Genomic DNA, 23,731 nt, shown 5'->3' with positions numbered 1-23,731 from the left:
ATGTAAATGTTAATCTCATCCCAGAAACACCCATATAGAAGCACCCAGAATAATGATGACCAACTATCTGGGTACCCCATGGTGCAGTGAAGTAGATGCATAAAATTAATGATCACACATACTGAGAAGTTAAGCCAGAGTGTGGAGGAGACCCTGGCAGGTGCAGCTCCAAGAAGACGGTCCTCAGCCACATGGTGTCATGCTAGGACAGTCCAGAAGTGAGGAGTACAGACACCATGACCTGCTGTGGCTAGTTTAACCAGACAAAACATCAGACTGGCTTTCAGGGAGCTCACAGAAGTTCTTGGAGGACAAGGCTCACAATCAGAACAGCGCCCAAGCCATAGGGCCAGACTGAGCCAGGGATGTCCTGTCTCCCTCCTGCACTGAGACAGGGTGGCTTGCACTGCTCGCTGCAAACCAGTTGCATTCAGAAAAAGCACCTGCTTTTTTATGCTGCTGTATTCTAACGCAGAACCCAGAGAGAGGATAGCAGATTCGCAGAGTCCAAGTCCGTTCCTCCTCCTTGCCTACCAAGGAGGATGAGAAACCGAAGTTTCTGGCATTTCCCTGAGGCCGTATGTATGATGTGGAGCACAGTCAAGAGGGGAAGGCTGTTCAGGAGATGCTGATCATCTTCCCACACTATCCTTCCAGCCTCCCTTCAATACTCAGCTCTTCTGGAAGCATCCCACACTGAACTCCATAAACCATAAGCTTCGGGACCAGTATTCATACAGGACTTGCCTATTCCAGTTAACAGGATGCTCACAGGCACCTCTCTTTGTAAGTCTTTTCCTGTCACCTCCACATCACCTCTTCCTCTACAGACCTTTGAGATCTTTTTTCTCTGTTTTTGTTTATAAACTCCAGACCTCATTAATCTCTTCTTTGCTATATTTTTTTTCTTTGCTATATTTTTTACTCTGTGTTACCCAGTTCCGTCCTTTTTGCTCTCTGTCATGTGAGTTGGTCGGTTGGTTTTACCTCCCCCACTGCCCCAAACACCCTAAACTTTGTAAAAGCAGGACTCATATCTTTTTTCTTCTTTATTGCTTCCCCATAGTACCTAATGTCATGCTAAGTGTACTGTAAATATTTTCTCATTATTACAGTTCATTAGCTATCTGAATTAATGTTTTTCAAATGAATTTCAGTAGTGTCTATTGAAAACAACCATGAATAGGAAATAAATGGAACAACAAAAAAACCATCCAGGGCTATTTAGGCTGGTACCATGATATCTAGAAATGCCCATTAGTTTTAGGGACTCATTCAGCAGACTTACTGAGTGCCTCCTCTATACCAAACGTTATTCTCTGTGCTTGGAATACATGAATGAACTAGAAAAAAAGAAACAGACAAAATAGCTGTCTCAAAGCTCACATTCTAGAGGCTTCAGACAGTTAATAAACATGTAAGTTGTAAACACTTTAGAACTGATGAGGGTTGTATATAGAAGAAGAAGTAGAAGCAAAGCAGGGTAGTATCAGAAGCACACGGTGGCGTTGGGATTGGCGTTGGATTGGGTAGGACGGTCAGAACCGTGAAGAGAAAAAATTGCTTTAGACAAGCAGAGAAAACTGAATTTTTGCTGCATATGAAATAATGTAAAGAGTTTGTTCCATAAATTGGGTATGATAATGACATTTTGGTTATTTTTTAAGTCTTTATTGTTTTATGGTTTTTTGAGGGGGGCGGAGGGAGAGAGAATCTTAAGCAGGCTCCACGTCCAGTTGGAGCCCAACGTGGGACTCAGTCCCATGACCCTGAGATCAGGACCTGAGCCAAAATCAAGAGTCAGACGTTTTACCAACTGAGCTACCGAGGCACCCCAAGTCTTTATCTGTTGTAAACTGAAGTATTTATAGGGAAATAATGTGAACTAATATAATTGGGATCTGCCTCAGAATATTCCAGCCAAAAAGCAAGGAGGGAAGGAGGGAGGGAAGAAAAGTTGAGTCAGGGGAGAATAGTGAAAGTATGGTAGAAAGTTGGTATTTGAAACTCGATTGGTGCGGAGGGTTTCCTCATACTATTCTTCCTGTTTGTATAGATGTTCTAAAATTTCCATAATAAAAGTTACATAAGACATGAATCATTGAACTCTACCTCTGAAACTAATAATACAATCTATGTGAATTAATTGATATAAATTTTTAAAAATTATAATTTTTTTTAATTTTTAAAAAGTTAGCAAAAAGAACTGGTGGTCAGTAAAGTCACTCAAGAGGTGACTGGTTTTTTGTCTTTTGTTTTTTTGTTTTTTTGTTTTTTTTATTTAGAGGGAGAGCAATCGAGTGGCGGGAGGGGCAGAGGGAGAGGGAAAGAGAGAATCTTAAGCAGATTCCCGGCTGAGCATGGAACCTGTTCTGGGGCTGGATCCCATGACCCTGAAATCGTGACCTGAGCTGAAACCAAGAGTCAGATGCTCAATCGACTAAGCTACCCGGGTGCCCCAGAAGGTGACATTTAAGCAGACGGGGAGGAGAGAGATACACAGAAGGGTGTTGGGAAAAAGTGTGGCATGCAAACGTTTGGTACAAAGCATGTTCCCAGAACCTTGGCCTCTGCCTTATTCCTTGAATGGGGAAAGGTGTAGGAAATGGGGACTGGCAGATACTTGGGGGTAGGGGCTGGAACAGAGAACACAGAACCTTTCAAGTTACTGTAAGGACTTCAAGTACAGGTCAGACCCATTAGGGCTGCTAAGCAGCTGCTTCAGAGGCGTGTTCAGATGTATTTTCTTCATCAAAGCGTTCAGGTACCTACATTTCTTTGCTCAGATCCTGAGATGAGAGTTTGTAGTACATGATCAGTGCTATCCAATAGAATTTTCCGTGTTACGGGAAATGCTCTATCTCTGCTGGTCACTGTGGGAGCCCCTAGCCGCAGGTGGCCATGGAGTACTTGAAATGTGCATAGTGTGATCCAGAAGCCCCATTTCTGATTTAATCTTATTTTGATTAATTTAAACTGAAATTTAGATGCCCACCTGTGGCAGGTGGCCCCCATATCGGACAACACGATGTTAGGATGGTTGGTTGCCCTCCAGCATTTCCCTCCACACTGGTTATTACTCAGTTCCAACAGCCAAGTCATTCTCACCTCAGGACATTTGCACCTGTGCCTGGTTGGTTCCTGTGTGTCCTTCAGGCCTGAGCTTATACGACACCTCCTCCAGAGGCCTTCCCTGACCTCTTGGTTGGGGGTAGGTTCCCCCTCCTGATGGTGTCCTCAGTTCATAATTACACTTGGTATTTACTTACTATCTAAAGCGAAAATTTCCTCAGCGTCGGGGGTTTGGTCCTCTTGTCTCCCCGCGTAGTGGGCCTGCAGCAAACACTGAAGTGGAAACGAGAAGCAGCAGCAGTATGTACAGTTTTGGGAGATGGAGACGAGGGACCTCTAGCCCAGTTTGGGTGGGGGGTTGCTGAGTCAGGAGCAGTTTCTCAAACCTGAAGGTGGGCTTTCAGAAGATGAATAGAAATAAGGAACATGAAAGTCATGTTGTAGAAAGGCCTTTCCTACAAAGATCAGAAGGCACAGCAGGAAGGAGGAGTAAGGAACGCACGGCGTGGCGTCTGCGGGCCTGTGGGCAGTAACGTGCGGATGGGAGAGGTCCTGTTTGTGGAGGACCTCAGGTGCCTTGAAGTATATCCTGTAGGTCAGGGGCTAGCAGATTTTATTTTAAGAGCCAAAAGTAAATAGTTCAGGCTTTGCAAACCCTGAGATCAAAGCTTCAGAACTCCACCATTGAAATGCAAAAACAGCCTTAAACGATCTGCAAATGACTGTGGCTGTGTTCTAATAAAACTTTATTTATGGCCACACATTTAAACTCCAGATAATTCTCATAGGACATGAACGATTCTTTTGATTTTTTTTTTTCAACCATTTAAAGAGTAGAAACCATTCTTAGCTCATGGACCGTTCAAAAATGAGCCGCTGGCCGCATTTGTCATCTGACCGTGTTTGGTGGGAGGCATTAAAGGGTTGGGAGGGGGACAGGAAGTGGTCACATCAGGATGTCAGCCAGCTCCCTCTGGCTTCGGTGGCATCTCAGGGGCAGGTGTGAAGACAGTGGTGGTTTCTGTGAAGAGGCTGGGCAGCCATCAGGGTGGGAGATGGTGGGCTCTGAAATAGGGCAACATTAACAAGGGTGGGAAAGAAAGGCCTGCCTTGTGACATACATTCTGAGTTAAAATCAGTAAGAGCTTGGTGATGGATGTTCAGGGTAAGAAGTAAAAGAACGGTGCCCTAGCTCAGCAGAGTCCATCGGCTCTCACTGATGGGCAGCCATACAAAATGCGTCTTCATGCATAATTAGGTTGGAGCCCTGTATAGGGTCTTGCTTTACTCTGCAAAATGAGAGTAGTTTCAGTAAATAGTGCCTCCCCTAGTCCTAAGATTAGTCCCTTAGTGGGAACAGTTTTGTTTGCTGTTGAATGGATAACCTAATTCTAGATGTTACTCTAGAAAAATGATACCCCAGTAGTCTGTAATAATCATCTAACCGTACTGACATTTTCTCCCATCCTGTCATACCGAACAAAGTAGCGCAACGATCTCTTTCAAAGTATGTAATTGCAGAACGTAAAGTAGGCTTCTGGTGTTAGAAGAAATTCCAGTAGTAAGAAGCTAGGACGTGAATTTTAATAAAACGCCTTTCACCGTTGATTCAAAAATGCTTTGGCTTTTTCCAGATCTTTGCTGCTCTTGTGAAGCCGCAAACAGTGAAGAGAGAGCAGGAATCTTGTAGCCCCAGTTGTTGGTAAATGTTTCATTACCGTAAAATTACATAAATTATCTCTGCAGTCCTACAAAGCTACTTTTCCACTTGCCCTGTTCTAGGGATTTCTGCTGTGTGTGTATTAACGACAGCAGAGTTAATTTATGTTATAATTTCGGGTGCCACCTGGGGACACCAAGACTTGGGTTAAGTAAGAAAACACGTAGGCTGTGTACGTCCTGCAAATCTGCACTGAGGTAACCAATAAGATTGGAGCGGATTAACTCAGTGCATTTTGTAAGGCCATGTCCTCGCTTTTCATGATGTTGATTTTGTCTCTCTGTGGACGTCCATTTTCTCCCTGAATCAAGTAGCCAAATTCAGCTTCTTTAGTATTTATTTTTCTCCATGAGGTTTTGATAGATTTATTTGGTGCAAATCTCTGATACCTAGGTCTAGGGTTCTTCAGCTGTTTTTCATGGTTTGTCTGGTCAAGAAATAGATCAGGTCGCTCAGTGGGATAAAAAAAAATGGGTGGTTGGCTGACTGAGATGTGCAGGATTCCGAAGGTTACTTTAGGCAGTTGGCTGGTTAACCAAGGCGACAGTCCTTGAACCAAAAGGCGTTCTCACTGTGGTTGCCCCAGCTGAGGAAGGCCCTTGGATATAAAGTTGTTATTCCCGGAAGACGGATGCCTTGTCCTTGCACTTTGTTTTATGCCTTTCTCCCCTCCAGCGCCCTTCTCTGTGCCCTGTCCAGCACCCCTGGACTCCAGGACTGAGTGCTTTCAAGCACAGTGATGGGAATAGCCTAACGGTGACCACTGTGTTTATGCTTGCTCTGTGAGGATCTGCACTCAGTGTTTGCACCTGTGTGTGGAGCTATGTGTTGTTGTCACCTTCACTTTATAGAGGAGCAAACAGACCTGGGGAGGAGAAGTACCTTGCCCCGGGCTCCTCGGCTAGAACTGGGTGGAGCTCAGATTCAGACCTGGTGGAAACTGCAGTAGGAGGGCTCTGGGGTTCACACCCACGGGATCACCTCTGCGGCACCTGCCTCCCTCCCTCTCCCTGTAGTGTCCCGCCCGCCCCCGAGCCACACCCCTGTGGTTCTGTAGACAGGAGCCTCCCTGGTCACCTGCAGGGTCTTTGCTTGTCCTTGCCCCCACCTCTCTATCCCAAGGCATCAGTAGGGCTTCCGATCTGAAGCAGCTCAAAGTGTATGGCAAGGAGTGTCCAGGAGTGTCCCAGTGGACTTATGTATGTCACTGGGAACCAGCCGCTCCCTTCAAACACTTCCGATCGTTCTGGAGTGCCTGGCTGGCATCTTTTAGCCATAATGCTGGAGTCTGGTCCACTTCATCCCTTCCTAGGTTACTGAGAGGCCCCTTAGTGGATGCTTGGTGTCCAGTCTTGCCTCTTCCCCAGTCCGTCCTTCCCCCACGGCCAGAGGTTTCTATAACACATTTAATTGCCACCCCCTTGTTTAAATTCGTTGTAACTTCCCATTGCTCTTGGGATCCAGAATGATCCTTTTAGGTTCCTTCTAAAGCCCTGAGTGGTCTGGCCCTGCTTGCCTCTGCAGTCTTTCCCACATGGGGCCTCCTGCCCCTCACGCTGTCTGTCATCCGTGAGAACCTGTCTGTGTTTCTCCAAGAAGCATGGCTGTTCCCTTGCCTCTGAGCCTTTGCAAATGCCACTCCGTCTGTGCCCCCTTCGTGCCTGCACCAGACATCTCCCAGCACAGTGCGGACCACCGCTGTGGTTCACATGATTACAGTTCTAGGCACAGAGGAGCAGCTCAGTAAACATCTCTCGCATGAACAAATGAAAATGACTCATTCCATTTTAGATTTTTAACATGAATTTGACCTATATCCTGCATTCATGATCTGGGTTTGCCAGTATTACGGCCTCAACTTCATTTATCTTTTCAAATCTTTTCTTTTTTTTTTTTCCCTTCCTGTAAGCTTCTCCCCCCTCTTCAGGTCTTCCTTTAAAGACATTTTGGACCGCTTTCTGGTCTAGTCCTCCTGATTACCAGCACAGCAATCCTGGGTAGCTCTTGTCCACACTCGGCAGGACTGTTGAAGACTCTGGGTGCAACTCTGTCAGCCTGCAAGGGGTCCATCGGTAGCCACCCCCCCCCCCATTTGGACCCTGTGTGAAGAATATTGTGTTTGCACACGGTGTCTTAAAGGGATAGAATTCTCTCCGTTATTTGTTGGAGTGAGCACAGAGGAGCAAAGAGGAAGGCAGTTTATGATGGGTGGGGTGGGGAGTGGGGAGGAAATCATGTAAAGTAAAAAGGAATCCCTAACAAGAAAATGTTCCCTGGTTCCAGCAATTCCCATTTTGGATGTGGCTCTAGGTTTGCTTCGCACACACCCCCTGCCCCAGCTGCAGCAGAATTGTTGTCGAGGTGGGCTGGGTAATAGCAGTTGTTCTTTGTTGCTTTCTCCTCCCTCCAGAGGTGACCCTGAAGGTCCACATCAGTGATGCCAGCACCCACCAGCCCATCCCAGATGCGCTCATCGAGATTTTCACCAATCAGGTGTCCATCGCCTCCGGCACATCGGGGACAGATGGCGCGGCCTTCGTTAAGTTCCAGTATAAGCTTGGCAGTCAGCTGATCGTCACCGCCACGAAGCACGCCTATGTGCCAAACTCTGCGCCCTGGAAGCCCATCCGGTTACCCGGTAAGGCCATTGGAACCTCTCCCTAAAGCAGAGCTCATTCCCGCCTAATGCTGGAATCAGACACAGAAGCAATTTTTAAGGTGGAAGGCAGATGATCAGAAAAATAGGGGTTTAGCCTCTGCTTTATTTTTGGAGGCTTTTTTTTTTTTTTTTTTTAAGGATTCCATTTATCTACCTGACAGATCACAAATAGGCAGAGAGGCAAGCAGAAAGAGAGGAGGAAGCAGGCTCCCTGCCAAGCAGAGAGCCCGATGCAGGACTGGATCCCAGGACTCTGAGACCATGTCCTGAGCCGAAGGCAGAGGCTTTAACCCAGGTGCTCCTGGGGGCTTTTTTTTTTAAGATTTTATTTGTCAGAGAGAGAGAGAGCGTGCATGCATGCGCACAAGTTGGGGGGCAGAGAGAGAGGGAGAAGCAGATTCCCCGCTGAGCAGGGAACCCCATGTGGGGCTTGATCCCAGGACCCCAGGATCACTACCTGAGCGGAAGGCAGACGCTTAACCGACTGAGCCCCCCATGTGCCCCTACCTTTGGGGGCTTCTTATGGGAAGGAAAGGGGGGTTCCCGTATGAAGCAGGCAGGGGCTCTCCCTCAGTTTACACATACAACAGAATCAAAATCAGCAGAGTTTCTGCCCATTTCCCCAGCGTCCTCTTTTGTACTTTGTTGATTGTAACTGGCAGGATGGCATTAGAGCAGGGCTCTGAAGCAGACCTCCGTCGTTCTGCTTCACGGGGCCTGAGAGAACACTGACAAGAGAGGCAGGGGGTGATGGGGACATAGTTTTTCTCTTCCCCCTTCTCACCTGCTAAGGGAAAGCCCACTCCTATGTGTTTCCGCCACACTCTTCCTCACTTCTGGTGCTTCTGATCACCCAACATGTGGGGTATTTTCCATACAGCAAGCGGTTCTCAAATGCTCCGTCACCCACTGTGGGGCCTACAATTTAACTCGGTTCTGACACTGTCTATCTGGAGACAGCATTGGATCCCACAGGTGAAGGGCTCAGTCCATGACACCCCTCCCCCCCGCCCCCACCTCAGACGCCTATCACAAGTCCACGTTGTCCCCTGAGCTTCTGACCCACCAGCTGTAAATCACGGGTTCCCCAAACCCCTCCTTGGGTTCAACTCATTGGCCACAGTGGCTCACAGAACTCAGGGAAACAGTTGGTAAAAAACCAAAGTCAGCCAAGTAAATTTGAAAGTCTGTTTGGCTTTATTTAAGTGATTCATGAGTCAGGCAGCACCCATCTCTCCAGTAGAGGGGAGCTTTAAGGAATTGCACAAAAGGGAAGTTTTTTGTTTTGTTTTGTTTTTAAGATTTCACTTATTTATTTGAGACAGAGACAGTGAGAGAGAGCATGAGAGGCGAGAAGGTCTGAGGAAGAAGCAGACTCCCCATGGAGCCGGGAGCCCGATGTGGGACTCGATCCCAGGACTCCGGGATGGTGACCTGAGCCAAAGGCAGTCGCTCAACCAACTGAGCCACCCAGGCGCCCAAAGGGAAGGTCTTTATAGGAAGGAGGTGAGGAGTTATTAGCAAAAGAAAAAAAAGGATGCTTTCAGGCAAGGTCATATTTCCTTAGCGGGGGAAGGGCAGGGGATCTTACTAGGTGGGTCTGACCTCATCTTCTTTTTAGGGGGAACGGAGAGGGAGAACCCATGTGACCAATTACCTCCCTGATGCCAATCAAAAAAATTCCTGACTGAACCAGTTGACTGAATTTCTGGGGGAGGTTGAAAACGCAGTTAGGCTAGGTGAGGTATTAAGTTCCAGTTTGGTAATTTAGCCTAAGTGACACCATTCTGGGCCTGTGGGTTTTTTCTATTTTTTGTTTTGAACACAGTTTACTGACTAGATCACTGGTTTATTACAAAGGCTATTAAAGGGACAGCCAGGGGTGCCTGGGTGACTCAGTGGGTTAAGCCTCTGCCTTCAGCTTGGGTCATGATCTCGGTCCTGGGATTGAGCCCTGCATCAGGCTCTCTGCTTCCTCCTCTCTCTCTCTCTGCCTGCTTCTCTGCCTAGATGTGATCTCTGTCTGTCAAATAAATAAATAAAATCTTGAAAAATAAAAAAATAAAGGGACAGCCAGATAGAGGAGATCACGCAGGCAAGGGCTGTAGGAGGGGGCACAGCGTCTCCATGCCTTTCCTGGGCAAACCACCCTCCCAGCATCTCCGTGTGTACACCTACTTAAAAGCTCTCTAACCTCATACTGTTGGGTTTCTACCGAGGCTTCATGATAATCAGGACTGATGAACTCATTGGCCATTGGAGACTGATGGCATCTCCAGCCCTTCTGCCCTCCCCACGGTCAGGGGAGTGGGGCTGAAATTTCCAACTTAGTTGGTTCTCTGGCCAACCAGCCCCCACCCTTAGGTTATCTAGAGGCTTTCCAGACTCTCCTCATTAGCTAAAGCTGCATTGAAAGGGACATGTTATAAATATCACAAGCCACCTTTATGGCTCTTATCACTTAGGAAATTCCTTGGGTTTAGGAGGTATGGTCCAGAAACAGGACCAAGACCAGATACATATTTCTTATTATGAATCACAGTGTGAAGTTACCACTCACCACCTCACAACGCTCGTCTCCCACAGGGGCAAGATGGTGCCTGACACAGATTCAGCCTGGGATGGGGTCAGTGGGAAGTTGACATGGCCCCCCCTTCTGTCCCCTCGCCTCAGGCTGCCACTAGCACCTGGACCACATTGTCTGTTGGCACCAGGATTAGGGACAAGGAGGGGCTGAGGACTGGAGGGAGATGCTACCAGGGTGGAGTTTGGAAACCGGCTGACCCGGTTCTGGCACCCAGTCTCTGCTTGAGCGCCTCGAGCTTCCTTGCCGATCCCTGTTTAGCGGAGCTAATACCACCTGGCAGAGTTGTTCTAACTAAAAAGCAGGGAGTATACATAAACGACCTTACAGCGCCTAAAACACAGTAGGGGCTCAATAAATAGCACAGTGGCCGGCAAAATTCCAACGTCGGTGTTCATCTCCGTGCCACCACGCCACTGAACACAGCCCATCAGAGCCCCCGCCGCCTCTGGGGACACATGGGAGCCAAGTGTGGCTGTCTTTGCCCGTAAAGACCCGGCGTCTACCCTCATTCACAAAATTCTCTTTAGTTCAGTTTAGATTTATTGAGTACCTGTTATGGGCTAGGCACTGCCCTGGCCGCTGAGAATAGAGACCAAGAGACACAGAGCTTGTCTCCAGGGAGTTGTGTGGTTAGCTCCAAAGCCATTCCTGCCTAATGGGTCTGTTCACGCATGCCTATGCGTAGGGGATGCTAGAGGAGGAAAGTTCAGCCCAGGCGAGGGAATAGAGGCTTCCTGGAGGGGGTGGCAGGGGAGCTGAGTCTGGAGGATGAATAGACATTAGCATTAGAAGGCGCTTGTAAGGGGCACCTGGGTAGCGGGTTGCGTAGTCGGTTCAGCATCTGATTCTTGGTTTCAGCTCAGGTCCTGATCTCAGGGTCCTAGGATCGAGCCCCACATCAGGCTTGGTGCTAACTGTGGAAGTCTGCTAAAGTTTCTCGCTCTGTTCCTACGCCCTGCACCCCCCACCCCTCGTGGTTGCATTCTCTCTCTCTCAAATAAATAAATCTTACCCCCCACCACCAAAAAGTGCTTGTTAAAAAAAATATAGATGCCAGGACTCATCCATTCAGTCTGGGGACATTGAACCTGAGGTCTGCAATTTAACAAGTAACCCCTCCCCACCCCCCCACACACACTTCACTCACAAATGAAAGCATTTATTGATATTGGGGACCCTGCTTTGTGAGCTACAGAAAGTGGATTTGATATAAGTACAACTGAGGAGATCTTCTAGAAAAATCTTAGAGAAAAGAGGATAAACCTGACATATTTAGGAGACAAAATGCAGAATGCCTCCGGGAACAAGTGTGAGAGGGTAAAGGACAAGGACAAAAGAAGAAATGTAAGTTGAATCTTGGGTTTCTAGCTAGTGATAGAGCGGATGGAACAAATGGACAATGGGATTAGGAGACCTACCACTCCATGGTTCCCTCAGGTTAACTCTGTTGATGCAGTGGGTTGAAAGAAGCCCCTTTCTTCTTCTCCACTCCCCAGTGCATCCTCTCCCCAGGCTTGAAGCTTAGACAGTGGTGAACGCAGGTGCTAGTGGAGGTGGGGGAGATGGTGGGGCAGGAATGAGTGTTGGGGGTCATCACTGATGGTGAGTTTAGTGGAGAGGACACTGGTTTTGAGCTGCCTCTGGGACACAGATGCGTTTAGCCTGTAGTTTGAAATGATTTGAGGGCTTAGGGGTTTGGAGGTAGAAACGTGGTTTGGGGTTCATTAGCTTTGTTGAGATAAGAACCATGAACTCATTAGCATTGTTGAGTTCAAAACCATGAACCCACCAAAGCATGGGGGGCAGACCTGGGACAGAACTCTGAGAAGGCCCACAAAACAGGAAGATGACCTTTATTAGGTTATATATAAAGAAAATATTTGACCGCCTCCATTTTCCACACTGCGAAATTACTAGAAACAGCCCAGGGAAGTTCAAGTGGTAGCTGGACACCTCGACTCCACCTTTGCTGGGGGAGCAGCTGCACACAGTATCAGTGTGTTCTATAAAGTCACCATGGACCCCGAGGGTAGTCAATACTGAGCCATGGATTTTAGGGGAGATGCAGGTTAAGGTCCTACGGGCTTCCTGTCATAACATTTTCATCAGCCAAACAATACATCACCTTGGTTTATGTGTGTTTGGGGGTGTTTAAAGACACATGATTTAGGGGCACCTGGGTGGCTCAGTTGTTTAAGTGTCTGCCTTCAGCTCAGGTCATGATCTCAGTTGGGGTCTTGGGAGATCTGGGATTGAGCCTGAATTGGGCTCCCTGCTCGGTGGGTGTTCTGCTTCTCCCTTTCCCTCTGCTCCTCCCCCTGTTTGTGCTCTCTCTCTCTCTCAAATAAATAAATTTTAAAAGCTTTTAAAAAAAACAAAACATGATTTACTACATACTGCTGGTTCATGGACATGGGACTCATGGCCAACAGCTCCATAACTCCTTGAACAAAGCTTATCTGACATATATTTTTCCCATAAGCACCTCCCCGCCTTCCTGCAGTTAAGGATGGGGGCCCAGGGCCTGGGGGCCATTTTAAACAGTGAAATCACCAAAGGAAGCACAGGAATGTGAAAAACTTGGCAGGAAATAGATCACCAGAGGACGCTTACAGTGTGTGAGCCGAAAGGGAAAGGCAGAGCTTCCCCTTGTTTGACCTCCACTGGAAGCGCGTGCCCCCGAGCCTCAAATTGTTGACCGCTCTGCACTTTGTCGGTATAAAGCATCATGAGGATTGACTGTGGGGTCACAGATGCACGTTAGCAGGGAGCCACATTCACAAACGCTGAATCCACGAATAACGGGGGTTCCGTGTACTGGAATTACATTTGTTTCAACTTTGTTAACATGATCATTTGAAGAAAAGCAGTCATTTCCATAATACCCGTTTTCTTAAATGAGTCAAAAAAATGGAAATGATGTGGTTTCGTTGGAAGGGCTTGGGACTAGGCATGGAGACTCCTGGGTTCTCACCCTGCCTGCCTCCCACCATCCCCCACATGGGGGCCCCTCCTGGCTCTCCAAGACCACATTTCTCATTTCTAAAACTAAATTAATTAGACTGAGTAATTTTCAAGGATCCACTGAGGTCTTTGGTTATGTTTCTCTGCTTGCCTCATTAACATAGTAAAGATACTCTTAACTTGAATCTGACAGAAAAGGTGACCAAACCTCCTACTTGCTTATTGTGAAAGGCAGAGTAAACTTGTTTCCATGCTTGCTTTTGGAGGTCAAGGTCATAGTGTTGGTACTGCAGACACCTGGACAAGGAATAAAGAAAAGTTGGGAGCCTCTCCCAAAACGTGGTGAAAATTCGAAACTAGAAAATGCTTTCTTTGCTACACTTGCACACACGGTTTCTTTGGCCTGTGCATTCTTCAGAGATTTTGGAATGGATTTCTTTTTTCGTCCTTGACAGTCCCTCCTGGAGAACGAACGTGTTGGTTTTGCCCTTGCAAGGAGGAAGGTCTAGATTAGAGAGGGGGAAGCCCAGCATAAGGAGAGTACCCCTTACCCTTGGCGAACAGCTAAAACAGATTTAGTTCTAGAAAATGCAGTCCGTCAACATAAGACAGTAAGTCCACCTCTTAATTATTCCCTTCTCCGTAGTTATGACTCTACCAAGCCTGTTGCAGCGACCTCCAACCCAGTCCATCTGCCCCTTCTAACCACCTTCTCTATTCAGTGAGCATTCATGTCTTTAAGAAAAAAAAATATATACATACACACACACACACACACACACACACACATATTATATATACATATGTCTATAATATATACATATTATGTTACATGTCTACCTAAAAGGCCTTCGGTTTCCCCAGGATGAAGTTTAGACCCTCTTCCCCTAGCCACTTCTTCCTTACATACCTCGTGGTCTATACATGTGGGCAATTTGTTATTCTCTTGATGAATCTGACCTGCCCTGTGTTTGTCCACACTGATAACTCTTTGCCTGATGCTCTCTTGGAGAGTTCGTCTTAGGTCTTCTGTGCCCAGCCTGGCTGTTTGCTGCTCTGTGAAGTCTTCCTGACTCTCGCAAGGAGAGTTAGACCTTCTTTTCTCTCTGCTTACCAAAAATCCAAACATCTACCTGGAGGGACAAGAACCTCCAGAGGTCAGTCAGCATCTCCCCTGGGGTGGGGTCCGAGGGTCTCTCTGCACCCCCAACCCCCGGAGGCATTCGGTCCCTTCCCTCCCAGCCCTGGTGGTGCCTCTGCTGCCTCAGCCCACTCATCACGAAAGGTCATTTTTCTCTCCAGGAAATAAGACTTGAGAACATTTGCTAGAGTGGATGCCTTATGTATGGAAATACCAAGGGTTTCGGTTAGAAGTGTTAAAAAAGGACGCCGGGGTGGCTCAGTGGGTTAAAGCCTCTGCCTTCGGCTCGGGTCATGATCTCAGGGTCCTGGGATTGGGCCCTGCATCAGGCTCTCTGCTTAGCGGGGAGCCTGCTTCCCTCTCTCTCTCTGCCTGCCTCTCTGCCTGCTTGTGATCTCTGTCAGGTAAATGAATAAAATCTTTAAAAAAAAAAAAAAAAGAGAGTGTTAACAGAACCCTGTGCTGTGGTCACACACATCTCGAGAGACCAATCACAGGTGACGGGAGAGCTCAGAGCCCCCACAGCAGTCAGCACGGAGCTTTTCAGGGCCCAGGAAGTGCCACTTAGGATGCGTGTGAGCTCTCCCATGGGACAGGGCAATCCTGAAGGCAGCATCCAGACAATGATCCTTTCTTCCAGGGCGTTAGGGACCCAGTGCCTTTGGGAGAAGGGGTCATTGTGAAAGGAGGTTAAGTATCCTTTGAAGTGGTTATGAAGAATTTATCCAAGGTGGGGTCTCCCTGCTTTAGTCCTAGCTCACAGGCATTTCCCTGATCCACCCTCCACCAACCTGAAGTGGACTTTTCTCCCAACTTTGAACTCCTAAGGTGAATTCTTTTCTTTTTTTATTCTTTTTTTGTTGTTTTTGTATTTAAAATTATAATTCATATACCATTAAATTCACCATTTTGAAGTGTGCAGTTCATAAGATTATATAGCCATCACCACTGACCAATCCCAGAATATCTTCTGTACTCCCCATGGCCCCCAGGCCCTGGAAACCACCAGTCTCCTGTCTGTCTCTATGGTTGGCCTAGTCTGAACATTGCAGGTGAATGGAATTCTACAATACAGAGCCTTCTGTGTCTGGCATCTTTCACTTCAAGTAGCATTTTCATGGTGTATCTGTGGTGTAGAATCAGTATGTTTTTTCCTTTTTATGGATGAACGATGTTCCCTTGTATGGATCGACCTCATTTTGTTTATCTGCTAATTGGTTGGTAGCTATTGGGTTGTTTCACTTTTTGGCTATTACGAATCATGCTGCCATGAACATTGACTTATAAGTTACTGTGTGAACATAACATTCTCAGTTCTCTTGGTTGTCTACCTTGAAGTGGAATTGCTGGCTCAGGTAGTAACTCTCTGTGTGATATATTTTGAGAAACCACCAGATTATTTTCATAGCACCGAGGTGCATTCTTGGGTTGTTCTGCAATGACCACCTTCCACTTGCTGTATGCCCCAGACCCCTTTTGAAGTAGAACCTCTCAGGCCCAGATTGCCTCCAGCATTGATCTGTTCCATCCATTGAGCACTGAACTGTGTATATAAGCAGCTCAATAAGACTGTAGAGGGGATATGAAAAGAGAGGTCATGTCCAAGGTCAGCTCACTGGTCCCCTCCTGGCACTATTAAGAGCCAGTAGTGCTAATTAACAGAAAGATACTCTCACCACTTGATGTTTCTGGTCCCTTATATTTTCCCAGGAAGTCACTTTACCTCTCTAGACCTTGCTTTCTTCATCTTTAAACTTGGACTGGAAAAAGCCCAGCAGGTTTTTGAAATTGAGTCAGTGTAGCATAGCATTTGAGAACAGACTCCAGGGTTAAGTCCTAGCTCCAGTATTTACCAGCTGTGGGATGCTGGACAAGTTAATTCCTTATCTATAAGCCTGTTTCCTTACCTGTCAAATGGACAAGTTAATAATACGGATTTCACAAGAGTTGGGTTTTTTTTAAAGAGTTGTTTATTTGAGAGAGCGTGAGAGGGGGGCGGGGGGCAGCAGAGGGAGGGGAGAGGAAGAATCTCAAGCAGACTCCCTGCTTAGCACGGAGCCCAGTAGGGAGTTTGATTCCACGACCCTGAGATCATGACCTGAGCCCAAACCAAGCGCTGGAGGCTTAGCCGACTGAGCCACCCAGGTACCACCCTAGAGCTGTTTTGAGATTTAAATAAATTACCAAATTTAAAGCCCTTAGAATAATGTCTGATATGTTACTAAGGGTTCAGTGACCTTAATGAGTATTATATTTCCATAATACATGTATTTGTTTTCTCCTGGCTTCAGGTTCTACCCAGAAAACGTGTAGGCTTTGTGAATTTTTTAGCTAAAAGTCTAGGTGCTTAAGCCAGAATTTTAAAAAGAGCACAAGTGCTTTCATCTGGTTAGTTTCCAGAATAAGGGGGCGTGTTCTGTCACGTGTAGTTTGTTAATCTGAGCACATATTTTTTTAAAGGCTTTTTTTTTAAAGATTTTATTTATTCATTTGACAGACAGAGATCACAAGTAGACAGAGAGGCAGGTAGAGAGAGAAAGGGGGAAACAGGCTCCGTGCTGAGCTGAGATCCCAATGTGGGGCTCGATCCCAGGACCCTGAGATCATGACCTGAGCCGAAGGCAGAGGCTTTAACCCACGGAGCCACCCAGGTGCCCTTTGAAGTCTTTTTAAACATTAATGTCTCACTTTATATTTTTTACATTCATATAATATGTAGCATATTCCTAATGTGAAGAGACTCAGATACTTTGCTAAAAACTTGTAGCAAATAAAAGCTAGTCAACTGTTGTAGCATAAGCAGTTGTTCTATGAGAGATTGTAGCATTCTCGTAGCTTCTTGAAAGTCGTCCTAATCAGACTTAAACGAAAAATGTTTCCTTTCCCTCCATTCACAACACTAACACCAAATGAATGGGACTTTCTCTCAATCCAACCAATTCTCCGACTCTCTGGACACCAAGTGGGTATCCTGCAGTTCAGTTCAATTCTTACAGTACCCAGAGTTAATGCGGACCCCCAGGTGAAAGGCTCAGTACCACGAAACTGCCCCCCACTCATACACAGCTCTCAGCATGTCGCCTGTTCTCCTGGCAACTGGTTCCAAATCAGGGGTGCCTGTGACCCCTTCTCAGGTTCAGTAATTTGCTATGCTGGCTCACAGAACTCAGGGACACACTTATTTACATTTGCCAACTTATTCTAAGGAATATCAAAAAGGATACAGATCAACAGTCAGAGGAGGAGATGCACAGATGAGGTCTGGAAGGGTCTTGAACACGGCAGCTTCTGTCCCCGTGGAGTTGAGGTGTCCCACCCTTCTGGCACATAGATGCATTCACCAACCTGGAAACTCCCCAAACCCTGTACTTCTGGAATTTTCACGGAGGTTTCCTCATGTAGGCATGATTGATTCTGAATTTAATCTCTAACCCCTCTCCGATCCCTGGAGGTGGAAGGGGCGGGGCTGAAAGTTACAAGCTTCGAATTACAGCTTTTCTGGTGACCAGCCTCCATTCAGCGGCCCCCCCCCAGGGTTGCCTCATTAGAACAAAAGATCCTCCTACTGCCCAGAAAATTATAAGGGAATTAGGAGCTCTGTGTCAGGAACCAGGGGCAGATGCCAAATAATATATATCTTATTACATCACAATACTAAAAATCAGTATTGTTGATTTGAAATCAGACAATACAAAGAATGCAGTGTACCCCCAATATTAGAGTGGGCATTTTGATTTAAATTTCAGAATTCCCTCATGTCCGTTTTTGTTTCTGCAGTATTTTCTTCACTGAGCCTGGGCCTGCTTCCAGAACGATCCGCCACTCTAATGGTGTATGAAGATGTTGTCCAGATAGTGTCAGGATTCCAAGGTATGTTGAATATGAAAAGAAAGAGAAGCGACAGTAACTTTTGGGCCAACTTGTAAGAGCTTACGAAAGACAGCTTCTTGTCAGATGGTGATGGCAGTGAATTTACCCAGAGCTGGACACAATGTGTGTTGTCCATGTGAGTACACAAACACACTTGAATTCTTGGTTAAACTCTCTGCTGGCTGCGATCTTGTTTCTTTAGTGCCAGCCTTTAAGTGTGTGGGAGAAAAGAAGGGACCCCGCTACTCTGTCCATATTGTATCTCTGTCTTCTCCAAAGTCGAGGATTTTCACCTCGTGGGTTTAGAGCCCAAGACCCCACCTGAGCCTCATGAGCAAAGGTTCGTAAGTATTCGAGGGGGTCAAGTTTCAGTCTTGTACAACCAGAAGGATCTAGAGATGTGTTGCACAATAACGCACTTAACGCTACTATACTGTGCATTTAAAAATGATTAAGATGGTGAATTTAATGCTATGTGTTTTTTAATACAATAAAACAAAATCCAACCACCCCCTTAAAAAAAAAGAGAGAAGGTTCATAAGCTTTCAAGTGTGGTCTTTTTCTCTCTCTTGTCTCTCATTTTCTTAACTCATCTGACATGCAGTGATTGTGTAAATGTGACCTCACACCTTCTAACTTCTCTTGCAGAGACACTAGTATAAAAGCTTAAGGGATCTCCCTTTAATACGTGGTTTAGAATAACACTTATGTCAAATGTGGCTTAGAAATGGTAGGTTAGAATTGGGAATAACACTTATGTCAAACGTATTTGTGCCGAGATCAGTTTCTTTCATCTAAATCACATGCCAGAGAGTGATCTTTCCAGGCTTTTAATAATGTTCCATCAGATTAATTTTTTTATTTACTTCATTTTAATACAAATTTGATAAGAGTCATTCTCTACCTAACCACATTCATGTGCCATTTGCAAATGAAGAGAACTTATTCATTCCTTTTTTTGCTGAGTGGCTGTGGGGAACTGAACAGGCAGCCACTATAATTACCATATAACATTGTATCTCTTTTAGGCCTACAACATAATGATTGGATATATGTGTATATTGCAAAATGATAACAGTAAGGCTAGGTAATATCCTTCACCCCACATAGCTACAAATTTTTCTTCTTTTAATGAGAACTTTCAAGACCTACTCTCTTGGGGAACCTGGGTGGCTCAGTGGGTTAAAGCCTCTGTCTTCGGCTCAGGTCATGATCCCAGGGTCCTGGGATCGAGCCCCACATCGGGCTCTCTGCCCAGCAGAGAGCCTGCTTCCTTTCCTCTCTCTCTGTCTGCCTCTCTGCCTACTTGTGATCTCTCTGTCAAATAAATAAATAAAATCTTTAAAAAAAAAAAAAAGACCTACTCTCTTAGTAACTTTCAAAGATACAATACAAAACTAGCTGTAGTCGCCGTGCTATACAGTCACCGTGCTATACATTACATCCCCAGGACTTATTTATCTTGTAGCTGGAAGTTTGTGCTTTTTGAGCAGCTTCAACCATTTCCCCCCCACCCCCCCACCCCGCCCCGGCAACCACCAGTCTGTTCTGTTTCTATGAGTTCAGATTTTTTAAGATTCTACATATAAGTGAGATCATGCAGTATCTGTCTTTCTCTGTCTGGCTTATTTCACTTAACGTAATGTCCTCTAGGTTCAACTGTGTTGTCACAAATGGCAGGATTTCCTTCTTTCTTGTGGCTATTTTAATAATATTCCATTGTAGATCACAGTTTCTGTATCCATTTATCCATTGATGGACACTTAGGTGCTTTCAGGTCTTGGCTCTTCTAAATAAATGCTCAGTGAACCTGGGAGTGTGACGATGGTTTTCTTGAAATGAGGGAACAATCATACTTCCTTCTCATGTTCCTCACTAAGAGAAGAATCTTCAGGGGCGCCTGGGTGGTTCAGTGGGTTGGGCCTCTGCCTTCAGCTCAGGTCATGGTCTCAGGGTCCTGGGATCGAGCCCCGCATCAGGCTCTCTGCTCAGTGGGGAGCCTGTTTCCCCCGACCACTGCCTGCCTCTCTGCCTACTTGTGATCCCTCTCTCTCTGTCAAATAATAATTTTAAAAAAAAATCTTAAAAAAAAATTTAAAAAGAGAAGAATCTAAAGTGTCTTGCTCTCATTTTTGACTGGACTAAATTCTGTTAAATACCAAAATGATCTTTTTCAGAATTTTGATCTCTATCGGAATTTAACCCAGTGGAAAAGGATAGAGTCAGATGGTTGTAATGAATGGCCTATCTGATACAGGCAGACTATGCCCACCCATTATGTCATGGCATAAGTTAGGCTATTCAGAGAACAATTTAGAGCTGACTGCAGCTCTTCAAATAGCAAGTGAAAACTACAAATCCCCTGGACCAGACTCCTTGTAGCATTGGAATTTGAGACCTACTTTGCATTTCCTGAGGAGAGGAGCCCATGCAGCCTGAGAGCAAGTCAGACCCAGCCTGGTTGGAACCCTACTGATTCTCTCAGGGCTGTGCTGTGTGTCCACGTGGTGGGGGACAGGCACAGAGCAATAAAACAGGAAGTGCGACCTACAGGTCACAGCAGCTGTAGATTTTCTTTTTAGGTATGCTTTAAGACCCGTTATTTTCTTTCACAGCCTTGAATGTTTTGATTTTTTAATTTAAAAAACTGACCTTGGGGCACCTGGGTGGCTCAGTCGGTTGGGTGTCTGCCTTTGGCTCAGGGGTCCTGGGATTGAGCCCCATGCCGGGCTCCTTGTTCAACAGGGAATCTGCTTCTCCCTCTCTCTCTGCCCCTCCTCCCGCTCGTGCACACGCCTGTGCTCGCTCTCTCTCAAATAAATAAACTAAATAAATCTCTTAAAAATAAATAAATAATAAGTGAAAAATTGACCACCTCCGCTATGTTTCACAGCGTTCTAAGTATTCCTCTTCACTGGTCCTTCCCTCACCTTTTCCTCAGAGTTAGTCCTCATCTCCTCTCTTAACCAGCTGTTGTCATTCTTTGTTCCAGTTTTCTTCTGCTTTCTCTGAATTGCCCATTCTTTCCCCGAGCTGTTGGTCCACCAGCATACCCTGTAGTAGGAAGGTCTCAAGTAGCTGGGCAGCTGGGCTTCTGCAGTGTGGACGTGCCTGTAGGCCTCCATAAATGGAGAGGAGCCAGGCTGCAGGATACCGAGTAGAAAGGGACATTGGCTAGTAGAGCCCTAGCAGAACCTCCCTCACCCCTGCCTGCCCCAGCCCTGCCTGCCCCAGCCCTCACCCAGTATCCTCTGAGCACCAGTATGGCTGTAGCAACTCTCTTCCACCTCTTCTCTGAGCACCGCCCCGCTCCCTGGTCTGAAATGTCCCTGAATGCACACAGCCTTCCCTGCAGCCTTCTCAGGTGGGGGCTGAGCTCACATGACTTGCCTCTTTCCTCCTTTCCTCCCTGCGGCTCCTCGGAGGCTGGCTGGACCGCTCACCACCGGGGTCTTGGCCTGCTTTCCTCCTGGACTCGTGCTGTTAGCTCCCAGCTCGCAGGTTCACAAAGCTCCTGAAATTGCTTCTTGGGAATGTTGGTGTACATGTGGATGACGCCCACCCGATACCCTGGCTGCTGTTCCACTCCCGGGGCCTTTCTACCCTCCTTGGTCACCCTCTTCTGCATCATGCCTTAGGCCTCATCATTCCAACAAATGCACCACCTCCAAGCTCAGCTGCCAAGTTGCCTTCTCTCACCCTGTGACAACAGCTGACACACCACTGAGGGCTCCAGAGCCATGACCCACCAAGTCCTCGCCAACAGGGTTGCCTCCCTCCCCAGCCTACATGCAGGGCCCTTCATTGGAATTGCCCCCTTGCAGATGCACCGCAACCCTCCCCACCCCGCCCCGCCAGCAGTGTTGGTCCCCTCTCCTTCTGCCATGTTTGTCTGACTCAGTAGCTTGTGACCCTTGGTGACCTGAGGCACATCTGGCCACCCCAGCCCAGCCACACGTGGCTAGATGGAACCTCAGATTGGCAGCAACGGGTTGTGCAGCTGGTGATGACCACAGACTCTGGATGGGCATCAGCCCTGCAAGACGGGGGCCACTTCCTAGTCATTTGTTTTCTGAGTCTCCAAGATGACTTCGACACCCTCTTCTCAAGCTCCTGACTTCCTGTGTGTACAGCCACAGGCAAATCCTTGCTCTCAGCTCAGGATGTCTCTAGTACTTAACGGAGAAACTGAGAACTTTACCTGCCCACTGGCAAATCCACGGACCTGCCCACTGCTCCTTGTTGCCTTGAAGGCAGTGTCCCTGTCCCAGCACATGCCCGTCCCCGTTTGTGCTCTGCCTCCCATTCTTCTCTTCCACAGGGGTTTAAGTGTTTCCCCTTCGCTCCACCCCACCATTTTCCCCCATGCTGGAATGGACAAATATGGTTCCACCACCATCCTGGCTCTAGCCACTGCCCTGTGTTTCTGCGTCCTTTTGGAAGGACGTCTGCACGCCTTTCTTTCCTGCCTCCTTGCCTGTCTTTCCCAGTGCACGCACTGCAAGGCACTCTCCTTCCTTAGCACTCTGTACAGACTGCTTTCTCCGAGTCTCTTACAAGCCCCTGCAGCCAAACCCAAGGACGTCTCTCTCCACATCTCCCTGGACATCTCCACAGCATCCCACAGAGGTGACTGGTCACTCTTTTCCTGAGACTTTCCTCTCTTCACTTACATAACATCATGCCTTGATTTTCTTTCTCCTCTTGGTCACTTCTCTGGACACTTCAGTGACTATCCTGGGCCAATATTGCTTCTTTCCAGGTCTCTCGCCAGAAGATCTCATGGGCCCCTGTTTTAAGCTCCCCAGACACAGAACTCGCAGTCTCTCACCTCTGTCCCGGACTCCCCCACCTCCGTCCCGGACTCCCCGTGAGGGAGGCCCCCTGCTGGCTGCTTCTTGCCATCTCCACTCGGGTGTCTAATAGGCATCTCTGGCATCACAGAAGTCTGGCTGTGTTCTCCTCTCCATCTCAGTAGAGGGCACCTCAGGGGTCGAGTCAAAGCCTAGGAACTATCCCCGACCCTTCTGTCCTCACAGCTGGCTCCCTGGGAGAGCTGCTTCTCTCCATCTGGGTAGCCACCATACAGATCCAAGGCCCCATCCCCCCCCAGGAGAGCCTCAGTAGTTTTTGAATTGGCTATCTCGTTCCCACCCTCGCCAGCCCATTCTCTAGTCCTCACACAGTTACAGCGATCAAGTCCCACTTGCTTCCACTGTTCAGCGGTTTTCCCGTTACACTTGGAATAAAATCCCAAATGCTTACACTCAGGGCTGGACAGCCCCCCCGGCCCTGAGCCTCCATTGGTGTGCGGTTACCTGGAAGGTGAGGGTCGGTAAGAAGGTGCACAGAGTGCGGTATTGGTACGTGTGGTTTCCCGAGGGCAGGCTTTCTGCAGCCCGGCCCCCTCCACGCATACTTCCTGGTCCCAGTTCCCATGGCAGACTCTCCTCTCCTCCTTCCCAGGCACCTTTGACTTCCATTCCCACATGTGCGACCCCCTCTCAGTCCCCCTCTCCCTGGGGGTGGCACTAACCTTAGCAAGGTGTTTGTGACAAGGGCTCACACTGTAGCCCACAAGGTCCATTGCCGTGGCCCCACTTTTTTTTTTTTTTAAGATTTTTATTTATTTATTTGACAGAGATCACAAGTAGGCAGAGAGGCAGGCAGGGAGAGAGAGGAGGAAGCAGGCTCTGAGCCCGACGTGGCGCTCGATCC

The 23,731-nt window shown here is 47.2% G+C and overlaps 1 protein-coding gene across 1 annotated transcript in view; it reads left to right on the top strand.

Annotated features, from left to right (window-relative positions):
- FAM171A1 (family with sequence similarity 171 member A1) overlaps window positions 1-23,731 on the top strand; it is a 130,202-nt gene that overhangs the window by 61,152 nt on the left and 45,319 nt on the right. Inside the window, exons 2-3 of the mRNA XM_046013666.1 lie at window positions 7,203-7,430; window positions 17,921-18,013. Of these exons, the coding sequence (XP_045869622.1) occupies window positions 7,203-7,430; window positions 17,921-18,013 (321 nt within the window). The remainder of the gene's footprint in view (window positions 1-7,202; window positions 7,431-17,920; window positions 18,014-23,731) is intronic.

This window comes from Meles meles, chromosome 7, assembly GCF_922984935.1.
Source record: "Meles meles chromosome 7, mMelMel3.1 paternal haplotype, whole genome shotgun sequence".
Classification (NCBI taxonomy): domain Eukaryota; kingdom Metazoa; phylum Chordata; class Mammalia; order Carnivora; family Mustelidae; genus Meles; species Meles meles.
Note: the sequence above shows the minus strand (reverse complement) of the source record. Positions and strands in the feature narration are given on the sequence as shown.